The 26,838-nt window shown below is 36.5% G+C and overlaps 1 protein-coding gene and 1 long non-coding RNA gene across 4 annotated transcripts; one reads left to right on the forward strand and one right to left on the reverse strand.

The window, feature by feature from the left end:
* The first annotated feature begins 1,030 nt into the window (after positions 1-1,030).
* On the forward strand, positions 1,031-25,477 carry heg1 (heart development protein with EGF-like domains 1). Of its 3 annotated transcripts, XR_015498802.1 has the most exons (14): positions 1,031-1,475; positions 8,390-9,889; positions 12,297-12,410; positions 12,545-12,667; positions 12,751-12,842; positions 12,983-13,038; positions 15,900-16,060; positions 16,255-16,389; positions 16,479-16,521; positions 18,168-18,205; positions 18,835-18,922; positions 19,035-19,212; positions 22,147-23,318; positions 24,897-25,477. XR_015498802.1 is itself a non-coding variant. In NM_212968.2 (13 exons), the coding sequence occupies exons 1-13, from the start codon at positions 1,214-1,216 to the stop codon at positions 22,288-22,290; spliced, it is 2,934 nt and encodes a 977-aa protein (NP_998133.2). In that variant the 5' UTR covers positions 1,054-1,213; the 3' UTR covers positions 22,291-23,746. The 3 variants fall into 3 exon arrangements, 2 of the variants coding, with proteins under 2 accessions (XP_087122409.1, NP_998133.2); NM_212968.2 differs by lacking the exon at positions 24,897-25,477 and having other exon boundaries at positions 1,054-1,475; positions 22,147-23,746; XM_087266283.1 differs by lacking the exons at positions 12,297-12,410; positions 12,545-12,667; positions 12,751-12,842; ... (7 more) ...; positions 22,147-23,318; positions 24,897-25,477 and having other exon boundaries at positions 1,031-3,697; positions 7,439-10,314.
* LOC147835369 (uncharacterized) lies at positions 9,678-11,036 on the reverse strand. Its single transcript, XR_015499773.1, has 3 exons — positions 10,816-11,036; positions 10,610-10,764; positions 9,678-10,361 (listed from the first exon to the last, which is right to left on the reverse strand). It is a non-coding gene; the product is annotated as an uncharacterized LOC147835369 (long non-coding RNA).
* Positions 25,478-26,838: the final 1,361 nt, after the last annotated feature.

Consider the following 26,838-nt stretch of genomic DNA (forward strand, 5'->3'; position numbering starts at 1 on the left):
ATTTTATAACATCAGGTTATACTTTCTAGCACATTTAAAGCACTGACACAAATTTAATTGGTGTGTCTGCGTCATTGCATGCAAGGTTTCTGTATTTATAACCACCTCAGAGGATATTGGGGGTCGCGAGTGACTGGCATTGTTATTTTGGGGGACGCGGGCTGAAAAGTTTGGGAACCCCTGTTTTAAGGCATCATAATGCTGACTGTCAGCAATGTTGCAGGAAATGACTGCTTCTCTTATAAATAATACTCTGCAGTCAGTGTGAACAACCATGTGTTTCACAGATTTTTTCTTTTCACTTTTTAAAATGTTGTTAGTGTAGATTTCCACCTTTTCTTATTGATTTGAACAGGGGAATGCAGAGTCATACATAAAACAGTATACAATGAAATAAACAACAACAATTAAATATGTTTAACTCAAGTATATTAACCAAGTTTTTTTCCAGCAGTTGAGATGTCTTAAGAGCCTTACAGTTTACTCTGTATTGAAGTCAGGAAATCATAAAAGCTCTTTAGATCAATCAAAAAGGGTCACACTTTATTTTGATGGTCCGTTTGTTGAATTTAAGTTACATTGCATCTACATGCCAACTAATTCTCATTAGATTATAAGTAGACTGTTAGACTGGGGTTAGTGTAAACTGACATACCTGTAAAGTCTCTTATAGTCAGTTAAATGTCTGTTGAAGGATCAGTATCAACATGGTATTAAGCAGACAGTCTATTAATACTCAAATGAATCATCAAAATAAAGTGTTACCTTAAAAAGAGTTTACAGTTTCTACAGTTAATGTGGTAGGCTACTTTCCAAATAACATAAGGATTTAGTGATTTTGTCCATTTCCGATAATGCAGTTATAATCCGTAAACAAACCCGTTTTATCTACGATTTCCACCTGTTGTGCCATCATCTGACTTGTTTAATAGATATCTGTCTGAAGCGGATTGAGCAGCACACATTAGTGAGTGCGTTGATCCAGAGGAATGGGGTGGAAACCGCTATCGCCTGCCCGAGGGGAGGAGTCACCCGCCGCTCCGGTTTCTCACTCTCGCCGCCTGAAATAAAACCCTTCCAAGACTTCTTCACCAACTTTAAATCCATCCCAAGGAATTTACTAATGGGAAACTGTTAAAAGAGACCCACTTTCCGATGGTGACCCGGATCAGTTTGGCGTTTTATTTATTAGGAAGCCCGCCCGGTCGCCTTTATGATGGAAACGTGCGCTCGCCGTGTGCTTTTCACGGCCGCTCTGCTCGTCCTCAGTACTGTGATAGCGGAAACTTTCTCCACAGACTCGGACACCGATAATCCACTGAGTACAGAAACTTTTTATAGCCGAACAAGTGGCTTGAAACAAACCTCCTCCTGGCCAGGGAGAGAGGCCACTGCCACAGCCGTGGATCTATCGAGCGGACTGGGAGAGATGACGGAGATTCCCGCCAGTGTATCCATCACTGCAGCCCGAGAGGGTAAGACTTCCATACCCCCTGACTGATGCCCAAAAGTGCTCTCTAGATTAGACAACAGTCAACTAGGTCCTGCGACAGCCTCAGTCTGCATAGTATAAAGTAGCTGTGATAGGAAAAAAATCTGTTTTGTAGTTTTCAAGATGTATTGTGTTTAAACAAACCAGTTATTAAAAGATTACAAAGATGCAGCCACCTCCGGTCAGGAGATTCTCATGTGATGAACACCGAATTGTACGTGTTTATCATGTGATAAAGACTGGAAGATGCAAGAATAGCATTTGATGTCTTCTATTTACTATTTTAATACACCAATTTTGCATCAAGTAATGCATTACTATTATTATGCTGTTGTTATTAATGTGTATAGCATCAAATACACAGCGCACACAATATATGCTCTGCAGCATTTTGGCAAGTATGAAATCTGCAAACTAATGAGATTACTTACGGTTAGTTTACTCGGTTTTTGGAAGAGCATCTCTTAATGAATGACCTCCTTGGCTCATGACCATCCTCGTTCATAAACTGTTCCACTTTCTTGAGCCAGAGACTTTCTGTCAGTCTGCAAGTTCGTGTTAGTGGTTTGTTTTTGTTCTAGTTTTGTGATTTAGTTGGGAGAATTTGCGTTTTATGTCACTTTTCATGTTGACATGCTGGCATTAGTTCTGCGATTAAATAAACAGAAGTGTGTCTAGTGAATTGGTTCTTATATACACCTGGCTTTTATATGGTTTATAGAGAATTTTGAGTACAAACAATATAATTCAGCATGTGACACTTTATAGGTTTCGTTTAATTAGTTGTACATTATCAACATGAAAAATACTTAAGCATCTTAATATTTATTAACAGATTTTACATTTATCATCTATTTACATCATTTTATGCACTCTGAACTAATAAGCGTTTTATAAACAATATCAAAGTTTCTTAAATACTGTAAAAAGTTCATGTTAGCTTATGCCTTCGTACTGTTAACAAACAAAACCTTTTGGTATCACTTTATTTTGATGGTCTCTTTAACACATATGGTTGAATTTAAGTTACATTTCATCAACATGCCGACTAATTCTCATTAGATTATAAGTAGACTGTTTGGGTTAGTGTAAGTTGACATGTACTTGCAAAGTTACTGATAGTCTGTTGAAGGAGCAGTATCAGCATATATTAAGCAGACAGTCTATTAATACGTAAATGAGAAGTAATTGGCTTGTAGTTGCAATGCAACTTTTAGTCAACAAAATGTTCAATAGGGACCATTAAAATAAAGCGTTTCCAACCTTTTTGTAAAGTTTTATTACTGAGTATTTGACACAACTTTAGGTATTTTAAGAAGTAGCCTCTAAAACCCTTTGGATTTCCCAGTGTTACAGCCTAATATCCCAGTAATGACATCATATAATTTACTGTTTGCTTGAATTTATAATCATTTGTGTGTTATGGGATTCAGCTTTTATTCAGGACATTATTCTAGCTTTACTTTCACAAGTAAACTCAAAAATAAAGAAGAGCAGAATTCTTCTGAGGCATTGAAACAATGAGTTAAGTGTAAAATTTGAGTTGTGAAATATGTGTTTTCATTTCGTCTGCAACTGTGATTGAGCACAATCTTTCATAACTTGCACAAGTGTTCTGTGGGTTAGTCCCAGAAAACACTGCATTTCACTACTTTTCTTGATCTCATCTACTATTGTCCAGATCATACACTGTAAACCAACTTTATCTCATAAAATGAGTGTAGTTAACTCAAAATTGACTGAAAGTTCAAATTACTCATTTGAAAAGAGTTTTGAACTCAGTGTTGAAGGCAATGAGTTAATTAAATACCTCATTACTTTAACTTTAATGGGGTAAGTACACAGTTCTCATATATATTAGTTTTAACTCAAATGTTTGAGTTGCCTTATCGGGTTTACAGTACTCAATTGGTTTGTGTTCTCTTCATTTATTGGGATTTACTGTCCTCAAATTGCTTCATTTACTCAAATGGAGTAATTTCACAGTACTTATTAGAATAATTTGTTTTAAGTTAAATGGTTTGTTGCAGTCAGTTTTCTCAAACCGTTTGAGTTGCCTTAACTTATTGGGTTTTACAGTACTCAGTTGGTTTGAGTTCTCTTCATTTATCAGGTTTTACTGCGCTCAAATTGCTTCGTTTACTCAAATAGATTAAGTTCACACTGCTCATTAGGGTTAGTTTTTTTTTTTTTAACTTACACAGGGCTCGAAATTGCGACCATTTTAGTCGCATATGCGCCCGAAATTTAAGCTATGCGACTCATAATATATATTGGGGGCATTCGTGCGACTGCATATTATGGTTATAGTGCGATCTATTTTTTTTTTCTAAAAACGTGGTAAATTCGCTCTTCCCTGCCGCTATATTGGTTCATATTAGCCGTCAATCACTCAATACTTTCCGCTGTCAGATGACAGGGAGGGAGCTTTTGTGACCGCGGGGATTGCAAAACGGCTGAAGAGTGAAAAGTACACTGAATCTCGATGCGTTGTATGCACAGCGTTCAGCCAACACAATCTCACGGCAATTCATAACTTTTTCATACGTTTCCTCGTGAGCAGGCTGCAACAGCGCAAATGTCCGCTAAAACACCATCGCCAAAGAAGCTTGCCTTTACTAAGTTTGATCTGATGCGGGTTATAACAAAGAACAGTATTGCGCCGGTGGGCATCGGGAGAATCCTGCTCTGCCCCCCTCATATATTGGGTCGGCTGACTCGCATGCTTTTCCACAAACACAGAAAAATGTAATTCAGCGCATAACGAGGCTGAGCATTAAAACGACACGAACCGAAACCAAAACTTTTAAAAGTGAGGCTTTTCTTCCTTTCTTTTGTCCGTTCTTTCTTGAGGTCTATATTATTTTTCTATTTAATTACTTATGACTGCTTTGCAGCTTTCAGCATTGGATTAAATTATTTATTATATTATTTCGTTTGTTTTGTAGCAGAAATATTATTTATTAAAGGGGTGGTCCAGAATGTTATTTTTAAGGCTTGGTTGTGTTAATAAGATGCAAAGCAATGTGTGCTCATGTTTAACTTGAAGGAAATCGTGTTATTTTTTCATAAATCTCACTTTGATTATACACAGCTACTCAGCTAACATGAAAACGACTGTCATATTTCCTAGTTTCTCTAAAAGGCCCACCCTCAAGTGACTCTGATTGGTCATCATCATAATATGCTGTGATTCGCCGATCGGCTCCACGTCACGCCCTGACAAGCACGCGCGTTTTGTGTAAACAGTCAGTCAGTCAGTCAGTCAGTCAACACGTGTCTGTAACGAGTGAAAATGGGATGCGGCTCCTTTAACTGTTTCTGTGCCTTTTAGTGTGTTTATGCGTGTATACGATGAAGTAACGTAGACTAACCATGTTCCGTACACTTTTTGCTATTCAGCGCACTCAAACGACGACTCCTCCGTCATTGAAAGCCAGATAAGCATGCTTGTGTGTTCATTCTCTGGGGGAATACCTATTGCACATTCCAAATCTTGATTGATGTCTTTTGGACCAGTAGTTTTTGAGAAAAGATGGGATAAGTACCGCCTTCGCATGTGTACGGAAGATGATAGGTATTAACGGTGTTCCGTACACGACTAAAATAGTGTTCCGTACAGGGCGCATAACTTTAATTTGCTGGCAAAAATGGGCATTGTTTGAAGTCTTATTAAAATTTTATGTCAGAATATACTATTATTGTGTTTAACTTGAAGTTAATGATATATTAAATAACTCTTTTATGAAAGTTTTAAATGAAATAGCTTCAAAATCATTTACTTTTTATATCATGTTTATTTTATTACAGCATGACAATTTAAAATATTAAAACAATAAATTCATGCACATTGAAGCTAACTTGACTGACCTTTTATGAATATAAACATCATTACTGCAAAAGGAGTATCCAAACAGCGTTTGCAGTCTGTCTCTCAGGCGGAGAGTTGCGACATGCGGTATTTACCCACAATTGATGTTTAAACATCCCCATTTCAAAGCATTTATTCAACAAAAGATAATTTATTTAACAATTTGTGATAACATAATATTCACTTCATAAAGACTGGAATACTGTGTGATGCATAAATTAAATGCAAAAGCATATTGTCGGGGCTTTAAATGTCTCCCCTCCCAGGCGACACTCGCACTTTAAGCTTGCCCACTTTCTATTTTCCAGCGCATTAGGTGGACGTAACAAACTTACTGAATTTACTCGGCAACATAAAGTAGGAATGTCTCTGTTGTGGTTGGGGCTGAAAGAGTGAGAATTAAAGATTACACAGATATATAGCTTGCCTACGACCCATAAGTATTTATTCAGAGATTAACGTTAAAAGGTCGTCTGTACGGAACATCGTTGTGTACGGAATATGGTTAGCCTACGTTATCTGTAACACGAGAAGCGCATGTGCGCGGGAGAGATTTTTATTGTTCTTTTTCTCTCATGCTCGGATTAAGTTATTTTCTATGGTGACAGAATAAAGCACAAGATGTGAGATGAGACCTTTGTGAGCCTGGATTGATTTGTTTTTGATGTTACACTCCAGTTGGGAAATCATTGCTGTATTTTTTTTAAATCAACGCGTTACAGGACGTCTTTCATGCATATGCGGAATATGCCTGTGTAAGTAACATGAATCGTTCACATATCTTTTGCGACTTTATTGTCCGAGTTGTAAAACGCATAGCAAAGCTGCCTATAGAGAGAAACTCTGCCGTCTCCCACAGAGAGACGCAGGTGCTGGCCAAGAGTGCGTGTATGTGTATGTGTATGTGTGCGTTTACAGCCGTTTGATAAATATAGATTTGTAACGTTAGCTAAGTCGTTAGCGGTTACCATAATTTCCCGTTGTTTACATCTTTGCTACAACACACCGTTAAAGTTAGACACTGTACATGTCATGATCAATTTTAACAAATAAAAACACTTACAGGTCATGACTCAGAGTTCACAGCGTCTCCTTGCTCCATCTTTGAGGAGATTTTAACTGAATCCAGCACTGAACTGGGAGAGATTCTGGAAGCTGTGTTTTGTCAAATCATGCTTGCTATGTATTTTATAGTTCTCTGGAACATAATTAATATTGAACTGTAAGCACTTCTGTGTTTGGGTCGTGTCATTTGGAAGCCCAACAACAGAAACAGAACAGCTATGTGGAAACAGCAGGATGGCATTTCTCCCTCTGCAGTAACGTTACAGCGCCTCTGGCCACGGCCTTTACCTGCGCAGTGTGGGATGCGCAATAACGAACTTTTGTGATCTCACAGGGGGCGGAAGTATTTTTTGTAGTCCCCAAAATTCGTTAATTGTAGGCGTTGCTAAGCTAACTCTGTACAAATCAAGGTCTCCCTTTGCATTAAACTTTGAATATTTTACATTTAGAGATGCTGTTTATGTTCACACAGCTACATTACACATCAACTGAAGTTTAAAATATAATATCGTAGTGGACCACCCCTTTAAATTGGCATGCATATAAAACAATAGTACAAAATAAATATTTCTTACTACAATGCTTCATTTGTGTTTGATGCAAACCATCAATTTATTTTTCATTTTTCATAAATTAACAGTAGGACTTTATATAGCAGATAACTTGCATTAAAGCACATTCAAGGCATCATGATGATGAGAAATATTATTCATTATTAGTATTATTGTCATCATCATCATCATTAATATTTTATAATTATTCAACATTCATTTTGGAATTATTGCACAAATATTAAGTCATCACAGCATTAGTTAGATAGTTGTTTCTGGGTTTTGTTAGTCCCAATTGATGTTATTTTCAAATACAATAAATCCCTTAATATACAACTTGTCAAATATATCATTAATTTTTGGTGGATGCTCCTAATTTTTTTCTGGTGCTCCTAAATATTTCAGGTTGGGAGCACCGGTGCTACCAAGTAAGAAAGTTAATTTCGAGCCCTGTTACAGTAAATGCTTTGTTGTAATCGGTTTCCTCAAACGGTTTGAGTTACCTTAACTTTTTGGGTTTTACAGTTTACTAATCTACTTGATTTTAGATCTTTTTAGATCATCAGTTAGATCTGAGTAAACATCCCTTAGGTTATGCAAGTGAAATGATCTTCTGTTGACAGATTCGTGTAATGCAATCTAAAAGAGACATTTTCAGTCAGTGAGTCAATGTTTGGAGCTTAACATGACCCAAAAACATATGATGGCTTTCCACTCTGAAATCAACTTCCAATTCATCACAGTCTTCATCGGTTGTAAGTATTATGGGAACTGTAATTTCACAAAAGCTCATTGAGAATAGTATGACTTTTCTCTAAACTACAATTTTGATATTTATATCTGCTCATTTTATTTTTAGCCATGTTGCTGGTTGCTACTTAAAAAAAAGATAAAAACAAATAAGTATTTGGAAATTGAATCACATCAAAGTATCCAAGGACGATTTGTCTACCATGAAGGTAATTTTACGCCATCTGACTCATTAAACTTATTGGACTCACATATACAGTATTCCTCCTATCCAGTCAGCAGTCCTGCTGATTATAACTTTGCCTGTGTATGAACTCCATGCAGGCAGCGACAACGCTGTGATATGGACTTTGCTAGGTCAGCTGAAGGAAGGAAACAGCAGGTCCCAATGGGTCAGATCCCCTCCATTTTTAGGGCTCAAGCTTTTGTTAGGTTAGACGAGCTTGGCTGCCAATTGTTCTCCACCCAAAATCATTACATCCGCAGTCACTTCTGAAAACATCTCACATGGTTCATGAGGTTTCCCAAGACTCACTCGATATGAAGCGCACCCTAGTGGCCATCTAAAATCCCCCCTACCTCAGTTTCAGTATTATTTGCAGTTTGACTGATTTACAGTACACATTTTCTAACTCGTTCTTCTTTAATTATCCAATACAGGACATTCACCAAAACCTTTACAAACCTCTACAAATGCAGCGGATTGGAAGACCAGTATGACCTCAGATGAGACAACAGAACATCTTCAATCTGACACTGAGCTTACCCATAATGCGACCGCCCAATGGGAGAGTCCATCATCAGCATCTCACAGCATTACCAGCCACCATCCAGTAACAGAGACACGAACCGTGCGAGATGTAACAGATCTGATAGACATGGACACCACAGACTCAGTCTCCCACACTGATAGCACCTACATTTCCACAACCAACCGAGTTGGAGAACGCACACTGCTCTCAGTGATCTCCAACAGCACCTTTGCGTACACCCAGAACTCAAGCATCTCTGATGCAGAGTCTCAAACGTCCCCATGGGAGGAGAAGACATCAGGAGCCACCCAAGTCAATGAGGAAACTGAAGAAACTGTGTCAACAGTGTCCGAACAGACTGATCCCACTTTTGAAGACCGCAATATCACCAGTGCAACTCTGGAGACTGGGCGGTCAACATTATTCCAAGGCACTGAGTCACAGACAGGACAACCTAGTGTCACAGGACAGACCGCTAAGGAGGTGACTGATATCGACAATCCAAATTCAACACCGCCTCTCACAGTAACCAGTAGGGATGTTGAGGAAACAGATGCCACATCAGTGAGCAGTGAGACATCTTATACACAAACCAGCAGTGACTCTGCCTCCTCAATCTTGCCTTTTACTTCTAGTGAACGCAATGTCACTAGCACGTCCCAAGAGAGCCATAATTCCACACTCATTTATTCCACAAATACTGGTGGTTCCACTGAGTTTTCGACTGGATCAGTGAGCTCTACCGCCCATGAAGAAACTGAACGGTCTTCAACTCAAATAGTAGATGAGACAACCCTTCATGATGTTACTTCTGCACCCCCAGTGCTTGAAGATGTAGCCACAACTATCGATGACTCGCTTTCCAAGTTCCCTTCCGGCCAATCGCCTACCATCCCTAAAACCGATGACCAAACCAACACACAAGTGGTGCCAACATCAACTCATAGGCCACAGGTTACAGATGAAGCCACCGATGAGGTGTCTACAGTTTACAGTTCTACCACTACTTTAACTACCACAACTCCTTCTGTCACCACTAGACAACTCCAACCACACCACACCACAGTGGAAACCCAAACACAACACACTACCATTGTTACCACCGATATCATTCAGGTACTGCGAACGACACCTTCTACAGCCCATCATGTGCCTACATCGACTACCAGTGGACCACAGGCTCCAAGTACAGCTGATTCTTCTGACGTCACCACATTGCACTTGGAAACCAGCACAGCCACGCCGGGGAACACTACGGCGCACGGTGGACGTGCAACAACGCCTTTTAGCAAGAGCAGCCCGAGTAGAACAACTGTGGTAGTGACCACTGGACATCTCACTGACAAAAGCACTACAGAGACAGGAAGCGCAACCACGCAGATGCCTCTTAGAACATCAGCATCACCAGGTATGTTCAGCTTTTGCGATTTAAGCAGGGATGTGCAACAGTAGCATGCAAATTACGATTCATGTTTGTTGGTGTTATTAATGTTGCTTGTAAGGCTGATAAATGGACGTTATTAAATGGATTCAAAACTTTGGGGTCAATACCATTTTAGTTTTTGAAAAAGAAATATTTTTTAAGCAAATATGCCACGAATGCTTTGAGTTGACTTTTGGATGTTAGGTAATATGTCATTATCATACATTTCAAAGGATTTCCAATTCAAATTAATGAATTAAAGATGAATGAAAAGAATGTACCACAGTTTCCATAGATTATTACAAAAAAAAAAAAAAACATTGGTAAGAATAAAATTCAGCACAAAGTCAGCATATTATATACATTTCCTGACATTTTGTGTAAAATGTATTAAAATAAAGTAACAATTGAATACTAAAAAAAACAGATTTAATGGTACAATTGAATTAAGGCCTCACTTCATCATTCATTAATTTTTTTGTCGGCTTAGTCCCTTTATTAATCCGGGGTCGCCACAGCGGAATGAACCGCCAACTTATCCAGCAAGTTTTTATGCAGCGGATGCCCTTCCAGCCGCAACCCATCTCTGGGTAAAGGGGAAGGATCCGCAAAGGACCTCAAGACGGGAATCAAACTCGGGTTGCTGCGAGCACCTCTGTGCTATGTGTCGACGCACTAACCACTAGGCTATTGGCGCTGACTCACTTCATTATAATGCACTGAATTAAAAGGGATGTGCTTTTTAAAATTAGATTTTATATTTAAAAACTATACTTTTTAAAAGAGGCAATAGGACCCGAAGCAATAAGGTGTAAGACATGATTGGTGTGATTTGTTGCTATTTTCAGACCAGCGCAACCCTATTTTTCACGTTTTGCTCCTCGTTGTTTAAATAGCAATTCCATTTGCACCACATTGTGGACTCATGGGTGTGCGGGTCTAAAACAGAGGTGTGTTAAGGCACAGTGTTGGCACGTTGCTATTTTGAGACAATGAAATAGACTGCGCCATTGACCAACTGAAAGCTGGTTTGAAGTCCAGCACAGAGTGCGTTAGTTATGCAGGTCTAAACGCGTACACATTGCTTAAAACACACAGGATGTACAGCAATACACAAATATTTTTACATGTGAAAAAAATTAAGGATTAAAATATTACAAAAAATATTATTTTCTACATAAAGGTGACCACTAGAGTTTTCTTCATAAAACAACGCCACTTCCATGCCCTTTTAATCTCAGGGGGCTTTTTTTCAGCTTATTCATGACAATTTGCCTTTTGTATGATGTTATAATTATTAGCAGTATTATTTATTATATGCATATTAATATTTGTTTTAATAAAAACAAGTTTAGATGTGTCCACCCAGCGGGTTTTGGAGATGCTTCACCTTATGCGGCATAAGATTAAGACGTGTGTTTGGATATAACTCTTATAATCTTTATAACTTTTTTGACCACACTTGGTTTTTATTGTTCATTTATTAGTTTGCTGAAAATAAGAACTGAATTTAGAAATAGTTTTGAAATAAATCTTTGCGCTTAATAAACTAAATTTTATATGTAGGCTAATATATAACTTTAGTGGAGTGAGTTTCCATCGTTTCCTTACTCCACTAAAGTAAAGGAGTAAAGTGAAGAGTAAAAGTAAAGTAAATAGAAAGAAAAGAGGCCGAATGGAGGAGGCTTGTTCAGTTTTTCCACTTACAAAGTTCGCCATGTAGATAGCAAAAGGGTCATGGCATGACGCAACTGATTCTTGAAGGTAATGTGAGATGAGACTTTGATTGGTTTAAAGCACGTTATGCTCAAAACACACCCATAACTCATTAAGAGAATAAGCACAACCCTGTTAGACCATGCGCCAGGGCTCATAGCGTATGTTTTCATCCTTAAAATACCAAAAGTGGATTCGGACACCCCCTTAATGCTTTTATGCTTTAGACTTTGTGCGTAGATCGTTAAAATAGAGCCCATTACCTTGTATGAGTGTCAGATGAAGTCAAAGGCAACCTAAAAGTAAAATTAGAAAAGCTCAATTTGAAATCAGTAATATTGGCTTAAAAATGTTAATGTGCACAAATTTTAACAAACATTAATTATAATATTAATCGAGAAAGGGTGTGCTTTTAAATTTTTCACAAATAATCAATTTTCATTTCTTCTGTCATTTTTTATGTTATCATTGACAAAGTGGATGGATGTAGATTTTTTTTTTGGTTGTACAAATTAAAATTATATTGCGCATTTTTTAATTTTCACCTCTCACTTCATAAAAAGTAAAAATTAATTCTGTATATTTACATTATTTTATGATTTCATACATTGTTTGTGACTTCATTAGTTCATTCAAATAACTTGTGCACAATTACAACAACACTTTTTCCTTTTAGGTCATGTATGTGGACCTAAAACCTGTGCAAATGGAGGTCATTGTGTTAGATCAGCTGAAGGAAGTTACTACTGTCAGTGTCTCTCCGCATGGACCGGACCCTTCTGCACTGAAGGTAAGAATAAGCCCATTACATATCATTTGTTCACATATTACAACATGCCACAATATTCAGACTTTTGAATTTGTTCTGCTTGCATCAGTGCATGGGATAAAAACAAATTGATTGGTCTATGTTCATTTCTCTAGATGTGGACGAGTGTGTGAACAGTCCATGTCCTCAGGGTTCAGTGTGTGTCAACACAGGTGGTTCTTTCAGCTGTGAATGTGACCTGGGCTTTGACCTGGAGGATGGCCGCAGTTGTACACAAGGTATGTGGTCAGTATTTTAGAATAATTTCTGGAGAAGATAACAAACATAAGATAACTCTGTCTGCTTTGGTTTTACCTTGCAGTCAAGACATTTTTGGGCACTTTCACAGTCAACAACTCTCTTCATCTCAGAAATTTAGGTCTGCACGAGCTACACAGAGAGATCCAACAGCTGGTACGCAACAATATGCTGCAACTTGCATTATAAGCTCATCTAATGCTGTATAGCAACCATTATGGAAATGGGTTGAAGATGATAAATTGATGTTGATGGAGTTTGGGTTAATTTGATACATTTGTGTATTGGTTTTTCAGCTCAATGCTTCTCTCTCCATCTTCCATGGTTATAGACGCTTTACCCTGGGTAAAAGGTGAGTTTCATAAATGATCATAAACATAAATAGCATAAAAGTTATTTGATCTCTTCATATTGTGCCATGCAATTACTGTCTGCCTGTCCATCTATCTGTCTGTCTGTCTGTCTGTCTGTCTGTCTGTCTGCCTGTCTGTCTATCTATTGTTTGTTTGTTTGTTCGAACTATCATTTGTTCTATCGTTCTATCTATCGTTTGTTATCATTATATTGTTTGTTCTATCGTCCTTTCTATTTGTCATTTGTTCGTTCGTTCATTCCATCATTACATCGCTCTATCTATCATTTGTTCTATCATTATATTGCTTGTTTTATCGTTTTATTGTTTGTTCCATCGTTCTATCTACCGTTTGTTTTATCGTTATATTGAATGTTCTATCGTTTTATCTACCATTGGTTTTATCGTTACATTGCTTGTTCTATCGTTCTGTCTACCATTTGTTCTATCGTTTTATTGTTTGTTTTATCGCTCTATCTACCGTTTGTTCTATTGTTATATGGTTTGTTCTATCGTTCTATCTATCGTTTGTTTTGTTGTTAAATTGTTTGTTCTATCGTTCTATCTATCATTTGTTCTATCGTTATATTGCTTGTTCTATCGTTCTATCTACCGTTTGTTTAATCGTTATATTGTTTGTTTTATCGTTCTATCTACTATTTGTTCTATCGTTATATTGCTTGTTCTATCGTTCTATCTACCATTTGTTCTATCGCTTTATTGTTTGTTCTATCGTTATATTGTTTTTTCTATCATTATATTGTTTATTCTATCGGTATATTGTTTGTTCTATCGTTCTATCTACCATTGGTTCTATCGTTATATTGTTTGTTCTATTGTTCTATCTATCGTTTGTTCTATCGTTATATTGTTTGTTCTATCGTTTTATTGTTTGTTCTATCGTTCAATCTACCGTTTGATCTATCGTTATATTGTTTGTTCTATTGTTCTATCTACCGTTTGTTCTATCGTTATATTGTTTGTTCTATTGTTCTATCTACCGTTTGTTCTATCGTTATATTTTTTTGTTCTTTCGTTCTATCTACAGTTTGTTATATCGTTATATTGTTTGTTCTTTTGTTCTATCTACCGTTTGTTCTATCGTTATATTGTTTGTTCTATCATTCTATCTACTGTTTGTTCTATCGTTATATTGTTTGTTCTATCGTTCCATCTACCATTTGTTCTATCGTTATATTGTTTGTTCTATCGTTCTATCTACCGTTTGTTTTATCGTTATATTGTTTGCTCTATCTATTTATTTACCATTTGTTCTATCGTTTTATTGTTTGTTCTATCGTTATATTGTTTGTTCTATCAATCTATCTACCGTTTGTTCTACTGTTATAGTGTTTGCTCTATCGTTCTATCTACCGTTTGTTCTATTGTTCTATTGTTTGTTATATCGTTCTATCTGCCGTTTGTTCGATCATTATATTGTTTGCTCTATTGTGCTTTTTTATCTATCATTCGTTTGTTCTGTCTATCGTTTGTCCTATCACTATATTGTTTGTTCTATCATTCTTATATAATATATAATCTATCTATAGATCGATCGTTTGTTCATTCGTTCGTTCTTTCGTTTATTCGTGCGTGTGTGTTCGTTTATTTAATTCATTCCCTTGATTATACGTCTGGTTGTTCTATCGTTATATTATTTGTTCTATCATTCTGTCTAGCTAACGTTTGTTTGTTCGTTCTTTCTATCGATCATTCGTTCGGTCATTCTATTGTTTGTCTTATCATTATATTGTTTGTTTTATCATTCTTTCTATTGTTCGTTTGTTTGTCCTATCGTTATATTGTTTGTTCTATCATTCTTTCTATCTATCTATCGTTCGTTTGTTTATTCTATCAATATATTGTTCTTTCTATCGTTTGTTTGTTTGTTCTATCATTATATTTTTTGTTCTATCATTCTTCCTATCTATCGTTTGTCCCTGTGTGTGTGTGTTTGTCTGTTCATTATTTATTTTAGTCCCTCGATCATTCGTTCAATTGTTCTATTGTTATATTATTTGTTCTATCATTTTATCTATCTGTTTGTTAGTTCGATCGTTCTGTCTATCACTATATTGTTTCTTCTATCATTCTTTCTATCTATAATTCATCTATTCGATTGTTCTATCTATTGTTTGTTCTATCATTATATTTTTTGTTCTATTCTGTCTATCTATCGTTCGTTTGTTCGATCTATCAATCGTTCTGTCCTTCTATCTATCGTTTGTTCTATTGTTACATTGTATGTTCTATCGTTCGATTGTTCTATCGTTATATTGTTTGTTCTATCATTCTTTCTATATCGTTCATTCATTCATTCATTCATTGACTCGATTATTCGTTCAATCATTTTATCCATCACTGTTTGTATGTGTAATGTTTATTTATATATGTATGTATATACAGTCAAGACCGAAATTATTCAAACCCCTGGCAAATTGTGACTTAAAGTTACTTAATTATTTTTTTTTTATTATAAAGTTTACTTTGAATAACTTTTGTACCTTTTGTAGTTATCTTTTAAGTAAAAAAAATTGCTGGTTGAATAAATATATATACACACAAATTATTGCAGGTGCAGAATAAAAATACACATTTTATAATTTAAATCTTACGGAATACATTAATTAGTTGATCACTGAATAGCGTACAAACACTATAGAAGCTTTGTTTTATAATTTGATAACATATAATTAATATTACTTTTAAAAGCATAATAAATCAAATAAAAAATCACTATAGATGGAATTATTTCTAAACTGATACAATCATAAACAGATATTCTTATTTTCAATTATGTGTGAATTCATTGCTTTTTTTTATTGTCCTCACTTGTACTTGAATGTGTATGTCCTGTGCAGAGATGGACAAGGTGTGCAAATCCCAGTGGTGAGCATGTTTTCACTCTCCTCCAATGTGACCAGCGCGGATGTTTTCAACAGCATCCAGATGTCCCTTAACAACTGCAGCCGGACATACTCGCACTGTCCCATTAAACTTCAGCACCAGCTCTCCTATCACGGTACGCATTTATCTCTAATCCCGTCCCTCTGTTCATATCCACCACTTCACTTCTCCACTCAACAGATATGATAGCACCAGTCATGACGAACACACCGATAACACTGCCTTTCATTTGGCCTCTATAATATTATTTCAAGAAGCTCTGTTTATCTCCTGGAAGCCATTAGTTCTGAAGCACCTCTTTCTGTTTAGTGGAGAGCCTGTGCATGGCCCAGAAGACCAAGTGTGATGTGCAGTACTCAGATTGCTCGGATATTAGCGGGATTCCCAACTGTCAGTGCCTTCCTGGGTACTTTAAAAGGAACCCAGAAGACATGACCTGCAGAGGTACAACATACACTTTTTTTGTTTTGTTTGATTCGATAGTGTGATTATGGCTCATGTTTAAATGAATGCCTATTGCTATGTTGTTTTAGACTGTGGAGATGGACTCAAGCTTGTTAATGGCAAATGTGTCGAGTAAGTATATTGTTTATTAATGCGTAAACAGCCGCTCAGATGTTTGGCAATAAGATATTTTGCAGAAAACAAGTCAGACATCACTGCATCACAAACTGGGTCAAAATGGGGTATGGACCATTTCAATGTGGTCGTGCCATTACGCTTGAACAACTAAATGAATGTTTCAGTCTATGTAACAGATTATATTTTAATTACATTACAATACTAATGCTGTAGAAGGAACTTTACGAAGTTAAAAATAGTCACATAAACCTTTCACCAAAAGTGTATCGGTGGCTGAAAAATACTAGCCATGCATGTACTGTAGTCTATTGCATTGCTTACGAGGTAAACTGAGATAAATTGCATTTGCAATAGTGTACAACTTGCATTTTATAATTTAAATCAGATAAAGGGTTATAAAAAGTTTCATTCCCCTCACTACACACTGAATGAATGAATGAATGAATCAATCAATCAATCAATCAATCATTATTTCAATTAATCAATCAATCATCATTTCAATCAATCATTTTGTGGAACCCACTGGTCCTACTGCACCCAACCCGGTCTGAGCTGGTAACCTAACCAGTGATTCTTTGCATGGGACTCGGTTGCTCTAACAAGGAGGCTAAAGAACATGGCCTCCAGTGTCTGTTGCTAGAGTACCTTTTGAGGTCAGAGGAGTGAGGTTTACCTGCATAGCACTTCGCTAGCTGGCCTCTGTTACACTCAGCCCTCTAAACCTCACTCCCATCGCAGACGAGGCCCCACATGTAACCCACTGAGTTGGTCTGAGCTGGTATTTAAACTAGCGATTCTTTGTATGGGAGTCGGTTGCTCTAAAAAGGAGTCCAAAGAACATGGCCTCTAGCTAGCGTCTGTCACTAGAGCACCTCTTGAGGTCAGAGGAGTGAGGTTTAACTGCATAGCACTTCGCTAGCTGGCCTCAGTCACACTCACCCCCCTGAACCTTACTCCCATCCTAGAAGAGCTACCAAATGTAACACAGCAGTCCTACTTCACCAAACCCACACTGAGCTGGGATTGAACTGGTGATTCTTTGTATGGGAGTTGGTTGCTCTAACTACAAGGCTAAAGGCTATGGTTGTTAGCCACTTTGTTAGCTGGCTTCTGTTTTGTACCACACAACAAGCCCTTTATATTTAACTGTATTCAGAACAGAAAAAGGAATGAGATATATGACAATAGAACAACCAAAAATAATAGTGGCTTTTACTATGCACATTAAAGTCTTAACAAATTTGTTGAAATGTAGACACGTGATGCAATCTACAAAGCCCCCTTAGATTTCTAGTTAGGCATTAATCCAAATGAATGGCCAATTTGTGCTTGTTTTGCTTGCTTAAAGCTAATTGGATGAAATAAGTCACTTTGAAATAAAAGGTGCAGCACATTCAGGGTAAAATAATTGATTTTCTAAAAATACTTTAAACGGTGGTTCATTCCGCTGTGGCAACCCCTGATAAATCAGGGGCGAAGCTGAAATGATAGTGAGTGAATTATTGTTAGTAAATTCCATGAATTGCATCAAATCCTTTATTGTTTTTTTGCATTTAGTATTTGTTTTGTTTTGTTTTATTATGTATTTTACATTAACAACAAAGAAAAAAGCTAACAAAAAATCTTTTTGACCTTTTCAGATGCATGTTTGGATTTGGAGGTTTCAACTGCAATAATTGTAAGATTTAAATTTATACTGGTACTTATACTAAATATATATATATATATATATATATATATATATATATATATATATATATATATATATATATATATATATTTATACAACAGTTCTGTCTGGTTCTCGAATCTGATTGGCTGATAGCCGTGCGATATTCTGCAATATCAGTACTCCTACAGCCTTTTTACCCTTTGTGTATTACTCCGCACACATACACCCAGCAAAAAGCAGACACTACAGATCTAAAGTTTAAAAGATACTCTTAACTGTTTTAACAGCTGTTTAACTGTCAGCTTATGATTTGAATCCAAGGCGGAAGAAAGTAGTTCCTCATACAAAAGGGTTTTTGAGACTCTTCATGTTTGATTTAGTTTTTATATACACAATTATGCCGTCAAACTGTTGTATAAACGCAATATTACACTCGTAGCAGTGCGATATGGCTGTATATTGGCACTGGTGGAGGCACTAAGGCACTCGGCCGCAACGCATGCCTCCCACCAGTGCCGAAATACAGCCATATCGCACTGCTACTCGTGTGATATTGCTCATATATATACTTTAAATTATTAATAATTAAGCTGAAATAGTGCCATTATATTAATAATCTTGATTGTGTCTAATAGTCTATAAGCTGATAGCCGTGGTGGTCTCGCCTGCTGGAGGAGCTCTTCTGTTGATTGTGGTCATTGCTCTTATTGTCACCTGCTGCAAGTACGATTACAATAAAAAATACACAACCTCCATACTTTACAGATGAATATCTTGGGAAAAATTTAACAAAACCACAAAAATGTCTCAAAAGCATTTTTCACTGCATCCTCAGAAAAGACAAAAACGACATCAACAAGATCATCTTCAAAAGTGGAGAGCTTCAGATGTCGCCATACGCAGAGTTTCCTAAGAGCAATCGCGTGTCCATGGAGTGGGGTAGAGAGACTATCGAGATGCAGGAGAACGGCAGTACAAAAAACCTCCTGCAAATGACTGACATTTATTACTCGGTATGTAATCATGCACTTACACATTACCAGCTGTAAAATGATCTTGTAGTTTGAGATTTCACTGATATATTCAGTACATATGTTTCATGTGCTAGGGGGCGATAATATAAATGCATAAAGTACTCTTAGCTAGAAATATGGTAAATGCCTTTACTTTTAATGTGGCATTAAACAAACATCTCACTACTACAATGTAAATAGCAGCTAGTACACAACGTATAGATGACAACAATTTTAATAAATCCAAAAATGCTTAGACGTATATTGTACATAATCGAAAACTCATAGTTACTGGCTTATAAAAAGGCCTTGGATCATCAGATGTGTACACCATTTCAAGTTTTATTGCCAATGCAAGCACAGGCACGCTAACACAGCGGCATTATATATATATATATATATATATATATATATATATATATATATATATATATATATATATATATATATATATATATATATATATATAATGCCGCTGTATATATATATCTATACATCAATTAACAGAATAACAACATGACAACTGTGATATGCATATAATCTTTTTAAACATGAGCTAAATAGCCACTCTCAACCACGCTTAAACACCAATCAAAATTTTACCTTTCCTAACAGACTGTTCTTAACTAAAATAACGCTATTTTAGTTTATTATTCACTCTAGGAAGACTATACACACTCAAGAAAAGGATTTTTTTTTGCTGCTTGCTTTAAACTACTTAACACATTTCTTGAGATTTTTTGGGACATCTTAATTCAAAGTCAAAGTCAGCTTTATAGTCAATTCAACCACATGTACAGGACATATAGAAAATCGAAATTAAGTTACTCTCAGACCCTAAGTGCCTAACATATAATGTTAATACAAAAAGTTGAGTTTTAGGGAAGAATTTACAATAAATACAATTATACATTAAATGTAATCTAAATATATACCAAAAATGTCGTCTAAATATATACATGAAATGTAACCTAAATATATACATAAAATGTAGTCTAAAGAATAAAAAAGAAAGAATAAGAATTTGTAAACAATACAATACAATGACAATTAAGGGCATATGGCAATGAGGGCAAACCAGAGTTGTGCTGAACATAATTGTTTTATGTTCAATCCACTTCAATTTGTTAGTGTAACTTAATCGATTTGTGTTGGGACAACTGAAATAAATTATGTTTAACTCTGCATTTTTTACAGTGCACTTGGAAAATGTTATTTTTAAGTAGAAAATCCCATTAAACATTAATGGTAAAATTGGCTTTGTAAAGCTGGAATTAAACTGGCATTTGATGAAGGCAAAAATAGCACTGTCAATCACTTAAATGTAATCTGATTCATTGCATAATGTTGTGATATAGTAAATCTAATCAATCTCATTCATTCATTCATTCATTTTTCTTTGGCTTAGTCCCTTTATTCATCAGGGGTCGCTACAGTGGAATGAACCGCCAACTTATCCAGCATATGTTTTACACAGCGGATGCCCTTCCAGCTGCAACCCAGTACTGGGAAACATCTATACACACTCATTCACACACACTACGGCCAATTTAGTCTATTTAATTTACCTCTACCGTAGTTTTTGGACAGTGGGGGAAACTGGAGTACCCAGAGGAAACCTACGCCAACACGGGGAGAACATGCAAACTCCATGCAGAAATGCCAACTGGTCCAGCCAGGACTTGTACAAGTGACCTTCTTTTTGTGAGGCGACAGTGCTAACCACTGAGCCACTGTGTCGCCACCTTATCAAACTCAATTTCATCAAATATTACATTTAACCAAAATTACCCCCCTTCCCCCTAAAAAAGCATTAATAGCTATAAATGTGGGAGAGCGTTGATATTGTGTGATTGTATTGTATTGCAATATGGAACAATTAAATGTTGATGTTAAATCAAAAGTAATTTACAAATACTTGAAAATGAAATGATTTAATGACAATAATTATCTATGGTTACAACTCAATTAATTACAAAATAACTGTATAAAATGATAAAATATGAAATGATAAAACTTATGATAGTAATTGTACTTAGTTTAAATGTAAAATTAAAGTTACCAGAGGTAGAAGGAGAGACACAGGGGGAGGGAGAGAGAGACAAAGAGAGCAGGCCCAGAAGTTAGCCTGATTGCAGTAGAGTCAGAGAAGATAGACTCCAGAGGAGGAGAGGAGCAGAGCAGGAGAGAAGCAGACCAGGAAAAGAGACAGAGCAGAGTTTTACACCTATTTTGTATCTTTCTTGACCATGTGACTAAAGCCCAAATGCTGAAACATTCAAACTGACCAATCAACATGTGACCACATCATAAAATCTCCAAAGTCCACATATCAGGCCCTGATCTTATCAGTATCTGCCTTTGGAGTCAGTATGGACCTTCATGAGTCAAGAAGACATGTTTTGCCATATAAACAAATGCATATGATAATTTAGTCTCTTACAACATGAAAAGCATCATGTAGATGAAAAAGTTAACAAAAAACAGGTTTAGAAAGAATTATATTTAGATTAAACATGGAACAAACAATCTTTAGGCTATGATTGCCATGTTATGTTTTTTCAAAAGGTGCAACTAAATTTGAGTTTAGCTATTTATTATTTATAGACCATTTTTTGCTGCTACAAGACAGTTTTGTTACCATTTGTTTTGTGTAATGTCTGGAATGTTAGGGTCAAATAACTGCATTCTATATATATTCATTTACAATCAGTTGAATGAAATGTAGGATGACTTGCTCAGGTTCGGGGTGGAGTGAGTGCATTAAATTTAACAAAAACAAATTGATCCATCTTCAGATAACTAATTACATTAATTCTTAAAAATAACAGTTCTGCTAAAAATGTATAAATCACCCTACTTCTCATGACCATTCACGTCCTGGTGCATTTTCCAAATAATTTGTTAATTTGTGACTGCTGTTCTCTTTTGTAGCCTGCACTGAGAAACTCCGACCTGGAGCGTAATGGTCTGTATCCATTCTCGGGCCTTCCTGGTTCAAGGCATTCCTGCATCTATCCGGCTCAGTGGAACCCTTCCTTCTTAAGCGACGATTCACGCCGAAGAGACTACTTTTGACAGCTTTACCCAGCAGGCATGCAATCTTGATGCTGCATGTAAGCTCTCTTGGCCTGTTGCAGATCCTGTAGCTCGATTCTGACCACTAAAGGCCTTTGAATGTGAAAATGAGCTGGCAGGAAAAGGCCATTATCTGTGAGACTGGATGAAAGCCGCAGAGCCCTGTCGGGGTCAATTTAGCATTCGGACAAAGTGCCACAAAAAGATTTTAGTATGGAGCTGATGAAGTGATGTTCTCCGCTCCCCACAGACCGCTTATTATTAAGCGCAAGTCAGCGAATTTAGACTAGACGGAGGAAGAATAACAACACAAGATGCCTGAGCTACAATCTAAATTTATATTATGAAAGTTTGCACTATGAACTTCTCACACAGATATTATTTCAAATGGAGAAAGCCATAAATGTATCATATTTATACTTGGAATGATTTACCCAGCTGGTTTGTACTGTGTTAAGGTTTTGTGAAGGACAAAATATCTGGATGTTTGTTTGAGTATGTGCATCAATAGCTGAAGAGATAATTTACCCCTAGATTTTAATTCTGTCATTATTTACTGTCGTACACGGATGTCCAAACTCAATCCTGGAGTGCTGGTGTCCTGCAGGCTTTAGCTTCAACCGTAATTAGACATCTTAATCAGCTAACCAAGCTCTATCTAGGCCAGGGGTGCTCAACCCTGTACCTGGAGATAGGAATGGCTGACATGAAACTGACGTTTCAACACCGTGTCCAGATCCCGAAACACTGCACTGAAGCATGATCCGAAACACCCAGGTCTCACTGGAAGTACTAGGTCATCCGGAGAAGTACTTCTCGCATACTGATTTTCGAATTCTTTGAATTCGGACATACTACTCAGCTCACATACTGATTTTTGCGTATTGCATAGTATGGAAGTATGCAGTTTTGGACGCAGCCACGATCTCTGCAAGTTAGTCAGGAACTCTCACCACTTCACTAAATGACTTGAAGCTTCAACTCTACAACGTGAGGTTTGATACCTCAATTTGGTTAACTTTTTCTTCGCTGAAGCTATTCCAGAGAAATACATAAAAATGACCACTAGGTGTCACTGTAGAGTGGGGTTTCTAAACGTTTCGAAGCTTTGAAACATTTGCTTTGACTGTTTCAGTGTTTCATGAAGCCTCGCTTTGCCCATCACTACTTGGAGATCTACCTTCTTACAGAGTTCAGCTCCAACCCTGATCAAACACACCTGAGCCAATTAATTAGGACCTGAACAGCACTGGATAATTACAGGCAGGTGACTAGGACACCCCTGATCTAGGCATACTAGAAACTTCCAGGCAGGTGTGTTGAGGCAAGTTAGAGCTAAACTATGCGGGAGTTTGGGCACCTTTGCTCTAGTAATCCTTTGTTAGGAGTTGTTTGTTACAAAATGTTCAGCTCTTTGCTGTAAAATGGTTTAAGAATCAAGTTTTTAAAGCATAAACAGTTGGAGTCAGGTCCTGATTTATTTGTATTATACAGAAGAGAGCGGTGTGAACATTCGTCAGAACATCTATTTGTTTGGAACAACTAGAGAGTGAATGTATGATGACATTATCCAAGTTGTGATGTATCAGTGACATATGGAATGCTGTTTCTGGGTCCAAGCCGAGTCTATTTATTCAGTTGTTAAATTATTTTCAGTAATATTACTCACTAATATGAAAATGATCATATGATTTACTTACAATACAGTTTGTAAAGTAATAATTTCTATCTTTTAGTATAGTGGTTCCCCGCCTTTTTTGCCTGAGACTCACTTTTCCCCCGGAAAATTATGCTTGTGATTCTTAGTAAGTCTTTTTTGACGAATTACAAATTTGTCCATTTTTTTTTTTGATCAGCCATAGGATGAAAAGAACTTTTGAAGGCAAAAAGATCATTCTGCTAACTGTCCACTGCTAATGGTAAAACTATGACGTGTCCCCCCACAGAGCTAGCTAAGGCCCCCTTGTGGGCCGGGACCTCCCTGTTGGGAACCATTGTTTTAGTAGATAAATGGTAGATATATTATAAGTGAGACTTGCTTTGTTTACTAAATTAGTGGATCTTATAGGATTTGCATTGTAAATATTAAATAAAAGTTAAATATGTATTATTTTTTATTTCATATATTAAGTTTTCAGTTACGACACACCCAAAATCATTCGGCATAAATCTGCAGAGTTTTTACAATATTTTGCGCAGAAATAAAAAAAAATATCGGCAGATTCTGTCTGGCCCTAGGCATATCACATATTATAGTGAATTTTATATAACAGACACCAATATTTGAACACTTTAAAAAACATTAATCACTTTCTGGCCATCTGATATTAGGCATATCTATATATATATATATATATATATATATGAAAGGAATACAACTCTTTGTAAATGTTTATTTGATGAGTCTCCTCATACAGTTTTATTGATGGCTTGGACCCGGAAGCTGCTTTGCAGTGGTCTCAAACTCAATTCCTGGAGGGCCACAGCTCTGCACAGTTTAGCTCCAACCACCTTCAACTCACACCTGCTTAATAGTCTATAGTAGTCTTGAACACCTTGGTTAGTTGGATCAGCTGTGTTTGATTAATGTTGGAGCAAAACTGTAGAGCTGCGGCCCTCCAGGAATCCAGTTTGAGACCTATGCTTTAAAACATTGTCGTGATTTTTATTTTTTTACTTTAATTTTTTTTTAAATCAGAGAAACATTGTGAGATTCACGCTGGAGAACTAAACCTGTGTAAAAACTGGTCGGAGTTTGAAACCGAATATTACTGGATGCAGCATTCGTGTGAAATGTAGCAAATATTGCCACAAGGTATTACCGGTGTATGAACTACAGTAATAATCATTAAATGCAGTGCTGCCTTTTAGTTATCTAATTTATTTTATTTAAGGTTTCCATTTCAGATGACGATATACTGTAGTATTGTTTGAGGATCTCTCTTAAACCCTCAGTGATTTGTGTCCGTGTGGATGGTTAGTGGTGCATGAGATGGACTCAACCTGCTACCAGGTGTCCATTTTGTTTGATCTGATGTGTGATCTTGTGAGATGTGCTGTATTTGTAATCTTAAATATCAGAGACTGCTTTCCTAACTCATTAGTATTTCCTCTGTGGATGGTTATTTCAATCTGGCGTTGTAGTCAGAAATGTATGGTAAAGAAGAAATAAAGTTTATTTCTCATATTTGTGTTTGTTTCTTATTTATTATTAAGAGTTCTAACTGTTATCAGATTTTCAACATTATGCCCATTTCATGTTTAGATAGTTGTACACAAGGGGGTGTAGCTAGTGGGGCGGTGGGGGGGACAGAGTGCATAGGGCTCTGGCAATTTAGGGGACCTGCAACAGTAAGTCCACCAGCCATAATGACTTGGGGGGCCCACTTAAAAATTTCTGTGCATAGGGCCCAAAAAAATCTGGTGACGCCCCTGGTTGTACACAAGTCCTACTGTAAATACTATTTTCAAGGAAAAAGTAGCCTCTAAACAGTGTCACTCATCAGTTGACTGGTATCTTTTTAGAAACTTAATTCTAAAATGCAGTAAATTAATAAAGTTTAGGCTGAAATGCAAGTTTTATGTGGTTTATGTTGGTAATAACAAGAGCAGCATTTTAAAACAAGTTTTGTGGATTTCTATAAGACTAATTGCTTCAAGGTTTTCCCCAGTTTGTTCTTTGTTTTTATAAAAACATGGCTTATGTGTGCGTACTTTTCTCAAGTCAATGGAAATTATGGCAAGATTAGGTCAGATTAGGCAAGGGAAGTTTTACGCCCTTGTTTTGCATGTTCAAAATCAAATTCATTTTGTGCAACCATATGATACTACGCCTATAACTTAATACTGTGTGCACAGCTAGTGTTTTTCAGCCAATGACAAACTTCCGGTGAAAGCTTAATGTGACCATTTTCAATTTCATAAGGTTCCTTTTACAGCACTCATTTTGTTGTTCAAGCCTAAAACGAGATGAAAGACAGTGTAACCACTAGCACTGTCATGATCAGCAGGCGAGCTCAGAAACTCCATTAAAAATACTGGGGTAAAATAAACTGTCATATTTTAAGGACATGGTGGGGGAAATGGAATTTAATGCAGTACTTCTGGTCTGAGACCCAGTTTATATAGTAAATCTATCAGACAGTAAAGATAACCGATTAAAAAAAAAAATTACTCAGACCTTAAATGTGGCAATTTTATGATGGAAAGACAGTTCACGGGAAGTTCTGAGGCTGACTGACTGAAATTAAAAGTTTGTGTGGAGGTGGCGTTTTTTAATTGTAAATACAAAATCTAAATACAACTAAATGATATTCAACTTTACAAGACTATAAAAATAAATAAATACAAAGTTACAGAAATCATCCAAACTAAAAACAACAACAAAAACAACGTAAAACAGATGACGTCTATTGCAAGTTGATACAAATACAAATAAATTAAGCATTTTTATTGTTTGCTTTAATTTTAGCCAGGGCATCTGAATATGTCATTTATAAAGACAATACGTATGGGGGGGATTTTTAAATATTTGCATTTATTAATAAA

This window comes from Danio rerio, chromosome 9, assembly GCF_052040795.2.
Source record: "Danio rerio strain M-AB ecotype USA chromosome 9, GRCz13ab, whole genome shotgun sequence".
Lineage (NCBI taxonomy): Eukaryota > Metazoa > Chordata > Actinopteri > Cypriniformes > Danionidae > Danio > Danio rerio.